At 49.5% G+C, this 18,265-nt stretch overlaps 1 protein-coding gene across 2 annotated transcripts in view; it reads left to right on the top strand.

The window, feature by feature from the left end:
* The first annotated feature begins 637 nt into the window (after positions 1-637).
* PTGFRN (prostaglandin F2 receptor inhibitor) overlaps positions 638-18,265 on the top strand; it is a 75,867-nt gene continuing 58,239 nt past the window's right edge. Inside the window, exon 1 of one of the 2 annotated variants that reach the window (XM_082458349.1) lies at positions 638-1,034. In XM_082458349.1, coding sequence (XP_082314475.1) covers positions 986-1,034 — 49 coding nt within the window. In that variant the 5' untranslated portion in view covers positions 638-985. The remainder of the gene's footprint in view (positions 1,035-18,265) is intronic. The other variant, XM_082458348.1, reaches the window with a different exon arrangement.

Here is an 18,265-nt window from a genome sequence, read left to right as displayed (position 1 = left end):
CTGCACCTTGGAGGCTAGAACCCCCGGCCTTTAAAGTCCTTTCCTCTCAGGACTTCCCTGGTGGCGCAGGGGTTAAGACTCCGCACTCCCGATGCAGGGGACCCAGGTTCAGTCCCTGGTGAGGGAACTAGATCCCACATGCATGCCTCAACTAAGGAGCCTGCCTGCTGCAGCTAAGACCTGGTGCAACCAAATAAATAACTAAAAAAATAAAGAAATATTTAAAAACAAACAAAAAAAGTCCTTTCATCTCTTTCAGTCATATCTGAATAATATTTAGCCAGGTCCAAGCGGCTGGTTGGTGAGGTGCTTAGTTCAGGACAAGTGGGTGAAGGTGCGGGGAGTTAGCTGAGGGAATTGGAGCCCCCCGTGGGTGACTCCAGAGTGGTGGAACGCGTGGTGGCTCGGAATGGAGCTCAAGCGATGGGATTTCCAGACGAGTCTTTCCAAGGCCAACTTTTAAAGGTCGGAGGAAAGTTTGTCGCGGGGCGGGGGCCCCGAGGGGGGGAGCTGGGTGGGCTTCGACGCCTCCTCCCCTTTAAGCGGGTGGCCCCGGCCCTGCCTCTGTTACCTGGAGCGGGGAGGGGCTTGGGAAAGTTTGTGTTTGTTGCTGGCAAAGCGCCGGATGGGAGGCGCGGGCGGGCGAGCGCTGCGGTTCCTCCCTCCTGCTTTCGGGAAGCGGTCGGGGCTACACGCTCGGCTCGGCGGGGCGGCCCTGGCGCCCGGCTCCCGGTGCCCGGCCGGCTGGAGGAGGAGGGCGGAGGCGGACGGGCGGGAGCAGAGCGAGGGGCGCACGTCCGCCCCAGCGCTGGGATTTCTCGGCTTGCGAGGAGAGCGGAGCAGGCGCGCGGCCCAGGCGGAGGAGCGCTGACTCTGGAGCAGCCGGAGCTGGAGGAGGAGGAGGAGGAGAGGCGGCGGGGAAGGAGGAGGAGGAGAGGCGGCGGGAAAGGAGGAGGAGGGGGAGAGTCGCTCCCGCCCGGCGAGCATGGGGCGCCTGGCGCCGAGGCCTCTGCTGCTGGCGCTCCTGTCGCTGGGTGAGTGCGCGCGGGGCCCGGCGGGGCGCGGGGGGCTCGGCCAGGCGCGGGGGGACCGGTGGGGCGCGGCTGCCGCGCGCGGCCTGGGGCGCCGACGGTGCCGGGGCCACTCCCGGGAGACCGGGCCGGGGTCCGCGGGCGGCGGGGCCCGGCGGGGAGCGGGCGCGAATCGCGCGGGGTGCGAGTCGCCGTGCTCCAGGCCGAGCCTCGCCCGCACATGTGCGGGGGGGAGTGGCCCCAGGCCGGCTTCCCCGGGCCCTCCCTACCTGTTAGCCGCCCGCGGCCGGCTCACCTTGAACTCCCAGCCCGGAAGGTGCCTGCGGTCCCGGCCCGCGTCCCCGGCTCGGGAGCGGAAATCCGCGGCTTTGATCTGCCCCGCCATGGCCGAGACCGGCCGAACCGCGCTCCACACACACTCCCCCGCGCCGGGCTGCCTTTCCAGGGAAGCGAGAGGATCCGCCAACTTCCTTCTACGAAGGTCACCGGGTGGCCCCGACCGCTACAGTAAAAATCGGTGTGCGGGTCCCTCTGTCATGTTAGTTGTGGCTAGCTCTTCTGCCTCAGTCTTCTCCTTCAGCTCCTCTGAAGCTGCCTCGCTGCATATTTGCACACAAAGACCTGGGAGCCTTGGCTTCTTCAACTTTTCCTACCTGTTACTTTTTCTCCCTTACTGTCCCCTGTCTTCCACCCTCTCTCAACCTTGGTGCCTCTTGATTATTTGGCCCAGCGCCCTCCCCCAACCCAAGGAATCTTTGGTGTGATTTTTTTTTTTCCTCCTCTCCATCTTCCATTCACCCATATACACAGACACCATCTTCACATCGTATAATATGGTTATATTAATATAACCAAGTGGTTATCAGCCACAGAAATAATCTGCTGATTAAGTGCCCACCATAGATCGGGAAGGCTGACTCTTAAAAGCTTTGCTATCCCTGAAGCCCTTTGGTCAGTGTCAACCAGAACAGAAGGAATTCTGTGATCTGACCAGGGGTTCTCTTCCACACCCCTAGAGAAGGCAGAGCTGAATCTTTTATAAAGCACATGGTGTGTGGTGTCTGTCCCAGCTGCACCCAGGGTAAATGACTACTCTGCACTTACGGTCAGAGGGTCCCAGTGGAGACCTTCCACCGCCACTCCCGTCCAGCTGGCACCAGGCTCCACACTGTCCCAACTCCCATGACTCCTGCTGCTGGGGGGTGGGGGGCAGGCTTTCTAGCTGCTACTGTGTTCTTTTCCTTCATGTCTGAGGGGTTTCATGGAACTCCCTCCCTAAAAGAGCTCACCCAGCCACATTGCTTTAGCTGCAACCAGGTGCAGAAAGCTTCCAGATCTTTCACCTAATTTTGTAGCATCTCCCTTGTAGTCTGGGGTCCTAGTGCTTTTATCCTCTTCTTTTCACTCTGGGAACCTTGTAAGTTTTCCGTTCCTTGTACACTGCTGGTGATAATCCACACACATTACATAATTGGCTGATGTGTCTGGGTCAAGCAGGGCCACAGCCACTGGTTGCACAGATCGTGCACTGAAGGCACAACGCTAGGAGCTGCTGTTCCCTTCGTCCTCTGTGTGAATGACCATCCCAAAAGTTGTGCAGTTCACAACCCCTGTACTAGTTAAGAGGGTGAGGCCAGGTAGAAATTTGAAAAGAATGTCCGTGAGTAACTATGGTGAGGGAGAAGAAGGGAGAGGGGGCAAAGAGAGACCAGCAACAGCAAAAATAGAAGTGGGGAAAGTACAGCTTGGGGAAGTCTTGGAGGTATTCCAGTATATCCTGCCCTGGCTGGATATCTCATGTCAACTACACACAGGTAGTGCGTGTGGTGTCACCAGCCAGTGCCTTGTCCCCAGACAGTCCCTGAACTTCATGTTCACCTGCTAACTTGCTGTACCGAATCTCCCTTGGTGTGGCTTCCGTGTGACCTCCGGGAGACCCTCCCTGTCGTGCTACTCTAGCACTGTACTGATTCCTGAAACCCAATATGTTGATATGCTAGATCATCTTTCCTCTTGTATTGCAACCTGGGCATAATCTTGCTGTCACTCTCTTTGACCTCTACGTTCACACTGTCGCCCAACTCTGTTCCTTTTCCCATAGTGCAGACTCGAGCGTCTTCCCTGTCCTCCCTGTATCTAAAGTTACTGTCCTAGCTCGGGTTCTGACAACTCCCCCACACAGATCTGACATCTACCTGTTTGACTTTTTCCTCCAGCCTCCCTTCTAAGTTCATCATTTTCCTGAAGGCTCGTTTCTGGAGGTCCCACCTTAGCTCATTAGTCCCTTATGATTTTCTTCTGAGGATGTTCTGCCCCGTGTATTCTCTCCCCTCCAGTCTTCTGTCTGATTCAGATGCTTCATTCTAAGGAACCTGTTTGCTATCCTTTACATAGAATGTATGTGAACCTTCTGGCCTTTCCATTTCCCACGACCTGGGAATGCCTCTCCTGCTTCTCTTCTCTTACCTGTGTATTTCCTTTTCGCCCTAAAACTACTTCCTCCATAAAGCTTCCCTAAATGAGTGTACCTATCACAATCACAACAGAACCCACTCAGCTTCATAAAACAGGTTTTCACTTCCATTGCCTATGTCTGACTCATCTCATCCATCCATTTAATACAGCATTTCTTGAATGCCCAGTGTGTCCGTAAGAGTGTTCCAGACAAATGATCAAGACACAGTGTCTCACTGAGTGGTCAGTGGGGGTGGGCAGACAGTTAATAAAACAGCCAACTACAAGCCAGAATGAAATACCTGACATAGAAACCAAGTGCTGGTAGGAAGCAAGGAAGAGGATGATTAATTTTGACTTGGGGTTGGGGTTGATTTTGCTGAAGAGGTGACATTTGAGCTGAGCCTTGAGGATAATTAGTATTTTGAAAGAAAGGATGGAAGAGGCTTCCAGGCTCTGGGGAAAGGCATCCAGTGTAGATGAGTGAAAGTGCATGGTACATTCAGAAAGGGCATGTAAGTTCCATGTAACTGAAGGTGGGAGGAGGAATACTAGGAGGGCAAACGAAAAGTGGATCTGGGATGGATTCTGAAGGCTATTCCTGCAGTGCTGAAGTCTTCACTATGTGGGTGGGCTTGTTGGCCTTGTGGGTGCTGCCACACAGCCTGTGCTTCTCCCATCAGAGCACTTATTTATCTCACTGTATATGATTATCTGTTCCTGGTCTAAATCCTCACCCTGATTATATCCCATGGGGCAGGGACCAGGTTGGTATTGTTCACTATAGTATTCCTCTTACTAATCGAGTGTCTGGCACAGAGTAGGTGTTTGATAAATATTGGCTGACTGAATGAATGCACGTGTATATCATTTTTCTGTGGGTCATGGGTTGCCATTGAAAATTTGCAGTGTGAGATTGATACAACATGGTGATGTGTTTGAGGAGGTCAGTCCTAGCATGCAGCATGAATTAGAGAGGAAGGTATGAAGATTGTGGAGAGGGATTAAGATACTCTCTCTCTCTTTTTAAAAAAATATTTATTTATTTATTTGGCTGTGCTGGGTCTTAGTTGCGGCATGTGGGATCTTTGTTGCAGCATGAAGGATCTTTAGTTGTGGCATGTGGGGTCTAGTTCCCTGACCAGGGTTCGAACCCAGGCCCCCTGCATTGGGAGCATGGAGTCTTAACCACTGGACCACCAGGGAAGTCACTAAGATACTCTCTTAATGTGTGTCTTTTAAAAAAAATACTTGCAAATCCATCGAAGTAGTTTTTAAACAACGAAAACATTACATCTATAGTTTAAAATCCAAATAACATAGAAGGGTAATGTATTATTGTATTGGGTAGGCTAAATTGCTCTAACAAATGGAATCAAAGCACAGTGGTTCAAACAATAGAAGTGCCTTTCCTAACTCTTCTTGGGGATGTTTCCGATGAAATGGTTGGGTGGGATCGCTGTTCCACACAGGCATTCTGGCTCCCAGGCTGATGGGCAGTTCTGCTGTCTTCAGCCCATAGTTTCTAAGATCACTTGGGTTGTCACCATTGCCCTTCCAGCCCTGTAAAGGGGAAAGAGCATGTAGTCTTCCTGGGCTAAGCCCGGCAGTGGCCCCCATCACTTCTGCACACATTCCATGGCAGAGGATTTAGTCCAGGCCACACTAACTGCAAGGGAAGCCCGGAAATGCAGAGGAAATGTGGGAGCCGTGTGCTGGCTACTGTGGAAGAAGAGAAGAACAGATTTGGGGGACAGCTTGCAGTCTCGGTGTCACTTATAAAGGATATAAGGTAAAAGGATGAATGTGCCCACCCTCCCACTGCCCAGGCATAGCCACTCATATATAATGTACATGTGTCCGTAGACTGAATATTTTGTTTGGTCTTTTCTCATAGCTTCTACACAGGGCTCTGCACCTAACAGGCACAGAGTAATAATAGCTGCTATTTATAGCGTTCATACCAAGTGTCGTGCCCTTACGGACATTTTCTTATTGAATTCTTACGACAACATGTTGAGAAAGGTACTGCTATTTTCTCCATGTTACAGATGAGGAAACCAACACCCAGAGAAGTTAAATAACTTGTCCAGAATCATAAAGCTACTCCATGGCTGAGCGAGGATTTGATCACAGGACCCAAATTTGGTCTCAACTAAGGAAAGATTGACCCATGTTCACCATAATCTTATTTTGTGTATCGCTCAAGATGAGTTTAGACGAAAAAGTATACTACTGGTTTGAAAGCAAAAGAGCGGTTAAAAAGAGGAAGGTCTGGGGTGAGTGCAACCCAGGCACGATTCCGGAAGGGAGGGGCAGTGCCAGATGCACCTCATAGATATGACAGCTCTGCAACCCCTAAGGCGTCACCACCCCTGCTCTGAGGAAAGGGACCAAATTGCAGCTTCCTCCAGAAAGCGCTGGAGGAGAAAGGCTGGCAGGAGGAACCCTAGTCAATCCATCCAGCTCAGCGGTCTTTGAAGTGCTGTGGACTTCAGAGAGCCCTCAGCTCTCATTTTAGCCTTGTTAACAGAATTCCTGTATCTGCCAAGCTGATTAATGCCTGCCCTGGCTATAATTATTCTTATTAGCCTGCTGAATAGGAACTCTAGTTGTCAGTGATCATTCCTTACAAGGTAGTCGTGCTAGTCGGCATTTATATGTCTATTTGGTTTCTGTGCGGAGCTGCTGAGCTGATTTCTACCCCATAGATTGAATGTACATTTTCATACTAGTGCTGTGTCTGGCAGTTAAATAAGGTGTGTGCTTGTCTGTCAGTGTGTGTCTGCATCTCACTTTATCAAATGAAGTTGTGGGGAGCTGTCAGGGCAGTTCATAGCTGTTCTGTTTAATTGCCTTGGTTTCTTAAAGGCAGGGTAGCAAGGCCCTTTGACTCTTCGCTTTGGGAAAATAACTTGAACTGGCAAAAATTCTTCGTAATTTATCTTCTGGAAAAGGCAAAGTGCTGCTGTTGGCACAGTCAGTGCTTTTGAGATCTTGGAATATTTTCCTCCACACCAACTGTAGTCTTTGCGAAGCAACAGAATTAGACCCAGTAGTTAACACTGTCGTGGACCAGCAATGCTATTTCCAGGAGACTAGAGATACTGGCGCTGTGGGCACATTTGTGTTCTTCAAAGGCTGATTTCTCCACAACACTCCCTATGTGTTTGTGCAGGATTATGCAGTCACTAAGCAGCCTGATTCAAGTTTAAGTATGATGTTTGGGGACCTTAATTGCATCCTGCTTTGCACCTTTATAAGTGGCCGAATGTGAAAGTATTTTCATCCCTCAGGATATTTCAGGGGAATGGGGAAACAGTGTTTGGCTAGTGTTGCTATGTCTAGGATAAATTTGGCTTAGAGAACAGAATTGAGCGTAAGGGTTCAAGGCACATTTCAGAATGGGTGCTACCTTGGAATCCTACTGAAATAGAGGTAGTAATGCAGACAGGTGGGTCACTTCTCAGACCTTAAAAGTGACACCAAGCCAAGAACGTACTAATAATCGCTCTTCCTTGTTCTTACTTAGGGCTGGACTGGGCCAGAACTTCCCAGCTTGTGGGCCATGGTAAGGGACCCACATGGGGTTCAGGTGGGTTGTAGGTGTGTCCGAGTTAATTACTGGGTCTAATTCTGTTGCTTCACAAAGACTGCAGTTGGTGTGGAGGAAAATATTCCAAGATCTCAAAAGCACTGACTGTGACAACTGACACCCTCAGCCCCTGGAGCCCACAGATGAGAGCAGCCTCGAAACCTGAAGCCCTGTCTACCCTGAGAGCCATACAGCTAGTCCCATTTCCTTTGTGTGCCGTGATTGGATGGAAATCGACAGTTCTGTCTCTTACTTGGGGAACCACAGCCCCTGAGCCCCAGCTTGGCCTTAGGATGGGCAGTTTGAAGACGGAAGATGAGAAGCTGAGTGACATGGCGAGTAGCTAGTAGCTCATCTATTTATTCAGCAAATATTGAGAGAGTGCCTACGGCTCCAGGCCAAGCATTGTGCTGAGTGCTGGGGATTCTGTAGCGAACAGAGCCAACTCAGATCTGCCCTCCAGCGGTAGGACAGGATGCACTTGACGTGTGGTGGATGGTATCCCCGGAAGGTGCCTCAACCACCTGGATGATGGAGGCGAGGGTCAAGAGCAAGTTCACGGGAATGCCTGTCGTTGGGGGACAGGAAGTGGAAGGGAGGGTTCTAGAAGGAGTAGTCACAGGGATGGCAGAGAACCAGGAGCTCACTCTATCAGAAGCCAAGCAGAGATGGATGTAGGTAGATTTGTTAAAGAGGGAATAGTCAAATGCTGCAGGAAAACCAGAGAGAGAAAGAGAAGCCTTGGATTTGGGGGCTGTGGAGAGGATGGAAGGGAGAGGTGGAGGGGGATAGGGCAGGAGCTGTGTGGTGTAGGACACATGGTTTCTGCAGTGCTGTCAGCCTTTTTAGCCCTGAGAGTGGCCACAGAATCCCCAGACATATCAGCTAGAGGTCATCTATATGTTCCCTTTCATTCTCTGTATAAATTTTTGAAAGTTTTCCCCATGTTCCTCTGGGTGTCCTCGTCCACGTTGATTGGTGGAATTAACCTTCTCTCTGACGGCTGCATTGAGGCCTTCAGCTGTCAGTTGGAATCTCCAGCACGGGGACTCCGGGGCAGTTTTAGAACCCATCTTTCTCCCATCTTCATCAGCTAAGATTTCAGTAGTTTGTATTACAAATAAACCAATACATGTGTGTTTCTAAACTGTTTCTGCTCTTCAAAATCACATAGGGAGAGGGCTTCCCTGGTGGCGCAGTGGTTGAGAATCTGCCTGCCAACGCAGGGGACACGGGTTCGAGCCCTGGTCTGGGAAGATCCCACATGCCGCGGAGCAACTAGGCCCGTGAGCCACAACTACTGAGCCTGCGCGTCTGGAGCCTGTGCTCCGCAACGAGAGGCGGCGACAGTGAGAGGCCCGCGCACCGCGATGAAGAGTGGCCCCCGCTCGCCGCAACTAGAGAAAGCCCTTGCACAGAAACGAAGACCCAACACAGCCAAAAATAAATAAATTAATTAATTTTAAAAATTAAAAAAAAAAAAAATCACATAGGGAGAGAAAAAATAGGGCTCAGGCTTTGGAATCAGCCCTCCATTTGAATCCTACCCTTCAGCACTGTGAAACTGGACAGGTTTCTTAACCTCTTGGAACCTCATTTTCTACACCTGTAAAAAGGGACTATTACCTCTCTTGCAGGTTTGTCATGAAGATTAAACATAATGTGTCTAGGAAAATGCACACATTAAGCTTCATGTATGTAAATCCCTCGAACTTTGCTACTCGAGGTGGGGTCTTGGGACTAAGCAGCATCGGCAGCACCTGGGAAGAGTCTCAGGGCCCAGTGCGATCTGCTGAGTCAGAGCCTGTGGTTTAACCATCTCCCCAGGGGATTCGAATGCTACATTTTGAGAAACCCTCGTCTGGAAGAGTGCTTCACGCATGGGTTATTTGGTGGCCTGGGCTTTCTTGGTGAACTCTGAGGCAAAGGCCATGTTCAGGGCGTCAGAGCTAGAGGAGAGTGGGACGGGCTGGGCTCTGTGGGAATGTGGTAGGCGGTCAGTTAGCCGTGAAGGGTGGGGCTAGCTTAGGTCTGTAGTGGAGGCACTCAGCCTGGTTTCATGACTTTCTTCCACCAGGTTCAGCAGCCGGGGAGCAAGGCAGGGACATGGTGTGATCTTGCCATGAGAGGAGGGGTCCAGGAATCTGTCAAAAGCTCTGACAGCATCATGGAGACAGTTGGCCAAGGAGTTCAGGTGGGACAGGCAGCTGAGAGGCTGGAAGGCCTGGTGAGTCGCAGAAGGTTTGAGGGCCTGGAGGACAGGATGAGGGTGAAAAAGCAGATTCAGAGGCACAGGGGAGTGGGGGGGCCAGAAAGGTAGGAGGTGAGGGTCAAAGGAGGTAACTTCTGAGTCCAGGGTCTTGGAAGTGCCTATCCGAGGGGTAGTAGGTTGGGTGAGTAGTAACCAGAGTTTTCACCTCTCACGTCATTTTGGCCAATTTACCTCTAACATCTGACTGGCCGAAGGGCTTAGGAGACAAAGCCGTGAAGTTTTAGAAGCATTAGTCCCAGGTGTTGTAGGAAAAAGGTCTTAACCTGTGACTAGGATGAATGGGGGTTGGGAGCAGGTATGCTGGGGAGGAACCAACATGAGGATTATTTCCTCCTTAAGAAATTCCTTCCTGTGACTTTCTGGCGGTGCAGTGGTTAAGAACCCGCCTGCCAATGCAGGGGACACGGATTTGATCCCTGGTCCCGGAAGATCCCACATGCTGCGGAGCAAATGAGCCCGTGCACCACGACTACTGAGCCTGCACTCTACAGCACGCGAGCCACAACTACTGAGCCCGCGAGCCACAACTGCTGAAGCCCGCTCACCTAGAGCCCGTGCTTCGCAACAAGAGAAGCCACGACAATGAGAAGCCCGGGCACCGCAGTGAAGAGTAGACGCCACTCGCTGCAGCTAGAGAGAGCCTGCACACAGCAATGAAGACCCAACGACGGAGACCCAACGCAGCCAAAAATAAATAATAAATTAAAAAAAAAAATTCCTTCCTATCTTTTTTTTTTCCCCTGCAGTTGCATTTTTAATTAATTAATTTATTTATTTATTTTTGGCTGTGTTGCGTCTTCGTTTCTGTGCGAGGGCTTTCTCTAGTTGTGGCAAGTGGGGGGTCACTCTTCCTCACGGTGCATGGGCCTCTCACTGTCGTGGCCTTTTTTTTTTTTTTTTTTTTTTAAGAAATTCACGTTCTTCTATTTATTTATTTATGACTGTGTTGAGTCTTCGTTTCTGTGCGAGGGCTTTCTCTAGTTGCGGCAAGTGGGGACCACTCTTCATCGCGGTGCGCGGGCCTCTCACCATCGCGGCCTCTCTTGCCGCGGAGCACAGGCTCCAGACGCGCAGGCTCAGTAATTGTGGCTCACGGGCCCAGTTGCTTCGTGGCATGTGGGATCTTCCCAGACCAGGGCTCGAACCCGTGTCCCCTGCATTGGCAGGCAGATTCTCAACCACTGCGCCACCAGGGAAGCCCTCGTGGCCTCTTTTGTTGCGGAGCACAGGCTCCAGACGCGCAGGCTCAGTAGTTGTGGCTCACGGGCCTAGTTGCTCCGCGGCATGTGGGATCGTCCCAGACCAGGGCTCGAACCCGCATCCCCTGCACTGGCAGGCAGATTCTCAACCACTGTGCCACCAGGGAAGCCCTTTCCTATCTTTTATATAACACTTATTTTGTGCCAGGCCCTGCATTTTCTATATATTAACTCATTTAGTAGGCGTCATAACCCCATGAGGTAGGTACTGTTATGACCTCCATTTGATAGAAGAGAAAACTGAGTCACAGAGAGGTGAAGTAACTTGTTCAAAGTCACACAAGTGGTCCAGCTGCTTGGGTTCAAGCCCAGATGGCCTGGTTCCACAGTCTGGGCTCATAACCACAATACACTGTACTGCTCTCTGTCTTAGTACAGATATTCAGAGTCAAACACATGTTGGAAAACATAGAAAGGGATTGATACAGTTAGTTAAGATGTGATAACATTTGTGTCCTCATCTTTTAAAACAAGAGGCTGGGATTCTGGCCCTTGATCTTCCACTCACTAGTTTTGTGACCTTGAACAAGTTGCTGAATAGCTCTTAGCCTCTGTAAAGTAAGGGGCTGGGCTAGCTGATCCCAAGGCCCCCTTCCATCTCCAGAATTCTTTGAGTTCATGCTGATCCCTGCTGTGGTCCAGATGGGCCGCTTGGTCCAGCCCTGGCTCCTCGCCCATCTTCCCCAGCACTCCTGTGTGCAGCCTGCGCCTTTTATCTCTCATCTGCCTGGCACCTCTCTGCCACAGGGCTTTAGTGCCTCTGAGGGCTCTGGGAACTGTTTGCTGTTCTGTCACTGCAGCAGCAACTACTTCCTCCTCTTAGCCCATCCCGTGTGGTGAAACTGGCATCTTTCCTCATGGTGCTCTAGGTTACCGAGGTATCCCCACCACTAACTGCATTTTTTGATGGACCTCTGAGAAAAATCACAAAAACAGTGAAACCAATAAAGCGTTTCTAGATGGCAGACTGTTCCTTATTACTGATTTTTTTTTTTTTTAAGTAAGTTTCGTTGAGGATATCAGCCACAAGTAAGTTGCGGTTGAGTAATCAAGTTTCAGCCCTCAGCAATGTGATTTGTGCTTTCTTCCCCATTTAGCTCTCACGTTGAACCAGTAGATGGTTATGCACCACGGTTCTCCTTTTCCTGACACCCCAAACCACAACGAGAAGAGACACGGACATCTTTAGCTGGGTCCAAATGTTGACACCACTTTGGATTTTCCACGTTCCTATAGAGTAGGAGAGTTGAAATTCCGACATTACCAATCAGTAGCCTTCATTGGCTAAGCAATGTGTTCTAGCATTTGGGGACTTTCTTCCTTTTCATTCTCTTAGCCTGGAAGGGGAGGGCGCAAGTGATGTTGGATACATTAACAGTGAAAAGGAAACATTCTGGAAAACCTCCATGCTGTTGGTAGGAGCCTGTGTTATGACCTCAGTCCTTACTGCATGCCGGCTGCTGCCCAGCCCTCCTGGCTACTTTGAGGTGCACCTGTGGATGCTGGTGTCGACCCACGTCTTGGACGTAGGTCTTTCGGGGACTCATCAAGAACCCTCTGGGAGTGAATTCTCCACTGCATTTGAAGGGGCTTGCTGTCATATGCTATTCTGGAGGCAAAAGGGTGGATAGTGCTTTATAAATGCACTGCCCCTCTAGGATGTCCTCAGAACAGAATGTTAGCTGATTTGGTGTCTGTCCAGTGTGCTGCTACTTGGCTTATGCTGTAGTGAGGAGTTTTTAAAAAAAAAGCAAAACCAAACCACTTTTGGCGCAGCTGTTCGTTTTTTCCATTTTCTGAAGGCTGGCACGTCCAAATATTTTCTTATTTATTAGAAGGCATTATAGTCCATAATCTTTGATTGGGAAATCCATACAGTACGTTCCAAGTTAAGACCATAGTGCCGTGGCAGGCACTTGGTCAGGTTGGTCGAAGTGAACACAGTTGCGAATAAATACATTGTGCCCAACTATTAATATATGACATTCCTGCTTTTCCTTGTGGCCTTATTTTCTAGTACTTCAGCAGCATTTAGAGACTCTTTACCATGTTTGTGACACTGCGACAGATGACAAAGGAATTAGGAAACGGAGTCCAAAATGGAAACCGAACCAGTTACAACTGAACAGCAGGATGGATTGGTGGTGCTTTTTAAACATCTAAGTGGATGCGTTATTGGATAGCTGTGCATATGGAGCTGTCAGAATTATAGGGATAAAACAGGCCGGGAGCTGCTTTATCGTAAGGCTCTGTGGAGCACGTGGGTCTGGAAGGCGGTTTGAGCCAAGAGCAGGAAAAGCGTTTCAGGTAGGAAAATGACCGGCACCATTTCTCAGAGGCGGGCGTAAATCAGCGTGCGCAGGATGGTGTTCCAATTGGGGGATTAGCTGACTTAAGCTGGAACAGTAAGAGAGACCTCAGGGAGCGTGGGTATTAAACTCTGGGTCGGGGAGGTTGGAAGAACGGGATCAGAAGCACCCTGAAAGTTGTCAGCGGCATCGTCGGCGCCCACAGAGACGCTGAGAACCCCCGTGCGTGAGGTTGGCGAGGTCTGCTGGGGCCCACAGGAAGCTAGTCTGCTAAATTAAGGTGATAAGTCAGGCCATAAGCCTATTTTTGGTTGTTTCTTAAGAGGAAAATGGCTCACAAAACCATTGCTGATGTTCCCCTTAGGTAGTTTATCGGAGCATCTCTTCAAAAGACTGTCACCAAATAAGAGACACATAAGTTTTAGAGGAAGGATGGGGAATTTTTTTTCTATGGAAACAAGGTTTATGCAATCATGTGGTCTATTCATCAGAGTCCCACTTTAATAACAGTTTATTCCACAAACAAGTTTTTTCCGAACATCAATATGAGTCCCAGAAAGCTTAGTGTTGAACCCGGCTTGTAAGTAACTGGGGACAGTGCTTCTGTTACCGCAGCTCTGGAGTGTCACAGAGGCAGCGAGGTGGTATATACTGCCCAGTTGTACCCTCCTGTACAGGCCTAACAGGAGTTAACCCACAGCAGGGTATGTTTGGCCCTAAGAAAATGGCAATGGTAGAGCAAGCTCTGTGTTCTCTCCAGTGTGTTCATTGACAGCATTTGGACCTCAGAGTAAAGAAGCCCATAATTACGTTTTGATGACTCCTCTTGAAGTCTTCCCAAGCATCCCTCACTCCATGCCCTTAGAAACAACTATGTAATCTGCGTACACATTGCCCCTCTTGTGTTTATATATTGTCTTGGAGTTACTTCTATTTGTTTGATTCTTTGGGGCCCAGTTCAAGCCTCACTTCCTGGGAGAGGTGAGCACGCATTCTGACCCGGGGGGAGGCTGCCTGTAAAGTAAGCACACAGCTGTGTCCATTCCTTTGTCCTGGGCTCTCGCTGGACCCAGTCTTTCAGATCATGGCCATCGATTTATAATGCTCTGTTCACTAGGTTGAGTGTCTGTCTCACCCCAGACTGTAATCACCATGAAAGCAGGGCCAGGTCTGTTTTTGTTTATCCCAGTGTCTTAGGACTTTGAGTTATTGAATGATGAAATTATGTGTTTAGAAAACGCCTGTATATCTCATGTGTACATGTATAATATATATTGTACATGACATATACAACGCATGTATGAAATACATATATAAAGTCTGTATTGTGGGCCTTAAGTCATAAAGGGGACAGAGGTTATCTGTGTGTCCTCACTGTCTTTTTTTTTTTTTTTCTTTAATTAATTAATTAATTATTTTTGGCTGTGTTGGGTCTTCGTTTCTGTGCGAGGGCTTTCTCTAATTGCGGCAAGCGGGGGCCACTCTTCATCGCGGTGCGCGGGCCTCTCACTATCGCGGCCTCTCTTGTTGCGGAGCACAGGCTCCAGACGCACAGGCTCAGTAGTTGTGGCTCACGGGCCCAGTTGCTCCGCGGCATGTGGGATCTTCCCAGACCAGGGCTCGAACCCGTGTCCCCTGCATTGGCAGGCAGATTCTCAACCACTGCGCCACCAGGGAAGCCCCTCACTGTCTTTCATTTGTGTGCCTACTATCTTTTTTTGTTACTGCCGTAGCACTTCCGAAGTAATTGCAGGCGCCTTCATTTCTAAGACAGGTTGGTGGGATGGGGTAGGGGAGGAGATGGAGTCCACACATGAAAAGGCAGAGGTGAGAATGTCCCCATTCTTCCTCATGTGATTTTCTCCGTTCTTTCCTTGGCAGCTCGTGTGGAAGACAAACGACTCATGGTCCTCACTGTTCTCTCTCTACCCCCTCCACCCCTTCCTCCCTTTGTGGGGTTGTCACAGCCTCTCCCATCCCTGACTGACATGTGCTCCTTCCTGGGCTTCGTGTCAGTTGCTCACAGCGTGGGGAAGCGTACTTCTTCGGTTCCAGTGCAGGCTTCAAGTGCCTGGTGGCTGGGTTAGTCCAAACCGCGGACTGCCTTCTTGCCATCACTGTTCTCATAAGTGGCCAGCTCCGGCCACGTCTGCGGGAAGGGGCAGGGGGCTGCTGCCTGCAGCATGTGCCTTGTCTCACTGTCGGCCTGGGTCGTAACTACTCCTTATTATCTACCCTGTGCCAGGCTTTAGTCTCAAGCTCCGGGCATATGAGGACATAGTCACAGACCTGACTCCTGTGGCTGCCAGTCTCTATGTGGAGGCATGACATATACCCAGGAAAAGAGGTGGCCTCGAAGAAGTGTCTAAGGGCAATCCCCTGGCGGTCCAGCTGCCACTGCAGGGGGCACAGGTGCGATCCCTGGTCGGGGAACTAAGATACTGCAAGCTGTGCAGCACAGCCAAAAACAAAAAAAACCCAGAGGTGTCTAAAGATTGTTAGAAAAAAATGCTGAAAGTTTAATGAAAAGGGAGAGCATTCTGGGCTAGTTTAGACAGAGGTGCTCTTGCAGAAAAGGTGGGACAGCTGACACAATCCTCCATACCTGTTTGTATCACTACCTGTATCCTCTCTACCTGTACATGCATTTTTTTTAGGCTTTAGTGCTATGTCTGGATTGGGAACCTTTTGTAAGGATCCAAAGCACCCAAGTTGTTGGCTTCGCTAGCCCCAAAGAGTGACAGTAAAACTGATGTGGCAAAATTTGGGGTTTGGAATATTGAGATGATATCACTTCCTGGGGTGCTGAGAACGGGTCTCTTGATTGATTATGCTGTGCGTTACGGTTGCTCAGACCATATGCTTTTCACTTTCTGTGATGAGCTCATCGAAGAGCTTTTTTGAAAATTCATCGATGAGGGGCAATTTCTGATACAAATGAGATTAAGTAACTCCTGTTAACCCACTTAGGTGATGGTCCAAAGATTAGTTCTGGCTCTAAAGTTCCAGTCTGCAGAAGTTCATTGAGATAGGAGTGATCCCAGCCATTGCATCAGCAAGCATGTTGCTGGGCTAGGAATGTGGTGATGAGCAGCGAGCCCTCTGCCCCGCCATGGAGCTCATGGTCCGGCGAGGGCGGCGGACAAGCAAACGAGCCTGGGATGATCACGGTGTCCATGCCGAGTCGACCCTCAGTAGGCATGTTCTGAACTCTGCTTGGCGCTGGGGGCGGATCAGGAAAGGCTTCCACAAGATGGCCTTCATTAAGTCTGAACCATCAGTAGGCTTTGTCTGGCCGAGAAAGCACGGGTTATTTGTTTCAGGCAGAGGGAAGAGCCTGAGTAAAGAAATACACCTGTTTACAAAAGCTTGCTGGTCTTGTGTGAAAAAGACTTTTTGGTGGCTGGAACGGAGGGTTAAGTTGTGGGGGCTTCAGAGGGAAAGGGTTGAGGCTGGAGAGAGAGTCGTAAGATTGTGAAGAGCCTGGAATTGTCACCTAAAGGAGTTTCAGCCTGATGTCCTGAGTGAATGTCTATTTTTCCTGGTTCTGCCTTCCCTAAGTCCCTCATGTCCTTTATTAACTTAATATTTTAAAAAATTCTCATCGTTGGAGGACTCATCTCCCAGCTTTTCTTTTTTCTTTTTTTTATTGGAGTAGAGTTGATTTACAATGCTGCGTTAGTTTCTGGTGTACAGCAAAGTGATTCAGTTATACCTATATAACTTTTTCACATTCTTTTTTATTATAAGTTATTACAAGGTATTGACTGTAGTTCCCTGTGCTATACAGTAGGACTCGGTTGTTTATCTGTGTTATATATAGTAGTTTGTATCTGCTAATCCCAGACTCCTAATTTATCCCTCCCCCCACATTTCTGTGAGGCTGCCACGCTGTTCCATCATCCTTGACTTTGACACTTGGCTAGGTGTTGGCTCATCGACTCACCTGATGATGTGGTTCTGCACCCAGCAGGTGTGCTGTAAAGAGCTGCTGAGTGAAGGAATGAAATATTGGATCCATGGGGTCAAGGTCTGTTCCTTAAAGGGCATGTGAACTCAGAGTCTTTTTCTGTTCAAGTCAAACTACCAAACTGTACTCCTCACTGGGCCTCACTGGGGAAGCTGGCATAGACCTCTGTACCACCCATGGCATCTGGCAGTGTGACTGTAAATATCAAGGGCAGGCTTAAGGCCTTGTTGGGGAGGAGGGATGGACAAGGCAAAGGAAGGGCAGAAAATGGGCATAGGAAACAGTAAAATTGGGGGAAAGAGGACAAAGCTCCTCAAGGGAAGGAGTGGGGGAGAATTTTACTAACAGCTCAGGTGCGTTCATGCCCAGATGCAAGTTTAAACTCCTGTGAATCTCCCATTCTCTTTAAACTAGACTGAAAGGAGGACCAGGTGTTCACACAGAACTTGGCAGACTCTGCTGGCCTGTTCAAACATGGGGAGGATTGAAAATGGCTGAGTAGTGAGGGGTGCTAGGCAGTGCTGGGGCCTCTAGCAGCTGTTAGTTTTATAGAACACTCTAAAATAATCCTTGTGGCTAGATCTTGCCTCAGCTTTTTCTGTCTCTGATCCTTGGACAGAGAATTGTTTGAATCATTTCATGTTTTGTTGAGTTATTTTGGTTACCCACCAGTACAGATTGCCTCGAAGTGGCTTTTGCGTCTTTGTGCTGTTCTTTGGTCACCTAACTTCTCGGAACCTCAGTTTCCATATTTAATCCTCTCAAGGTGGTGTATTAAATCATGTGAACAGGATTTGAAAACTCTAAAGCCATGCTATAGATGTCAGGTGGTTTTTGTCAGTTACTGAGTCCTTGAGGGCGAAGCTTTCTGCTCAGTACTTGGCTTGTGTGAAGCCAAGGATGTGTGTATGTATCAGGCTTCCATCAGAGGAGCAGAGCCACTGTGAATATTATGGAATAAGCCATTTAGTAGAGGAATTAGACTACACAATTTTGGGAGGAGCTGGGGAAAGGAAGGTCTGAAAAGGGATCAAGGAAAAGCCACTAGTCATCCCCCCGAAGCACTAGTGGGGGTGGACACGTTATTGCTGGCAGAGGAATCGAGAAGCCAGGCAGAGTGGGACTGCAAGCGGGGCACACGGGGCTGGGGGGGGGTCTGGCATAAGAGTCTGTGTAAGGGTAGTTGCCTATTTGTAGCTACCACCTATGAGTTTGCAGCCAAGCATCTGGTGGTCTTGGAGCCGAGTTGGTCAGTAAAGATAGCATTTGGGAAGAAACCCAGAGCAGAAAGAAGAGCTAGAACAAACTGGAGCCCACCAACACCTGTGCATCTGTCTCTTGCTGCCTTGAACCCTGACGACCACCAGAGCATAAT

This window comes from Balaenoptera physalus (assembly GCF_965194825.1).
Source record: "Balaenoptera physalus genome assembly, chromosome: 1".
Taxonomy (NCBI): domain Eukaryota; kingdom Metazoa; phylum Chordata; class Mammalia; order Artiodactyla; family Balaenopteridae; genus Balaenoptera; species Balaenoptera physalus.
Note: the sequence above shows the minus strand (reverse complement) of the source record. Positions and strands in the feature narration are given on the sequence as shown.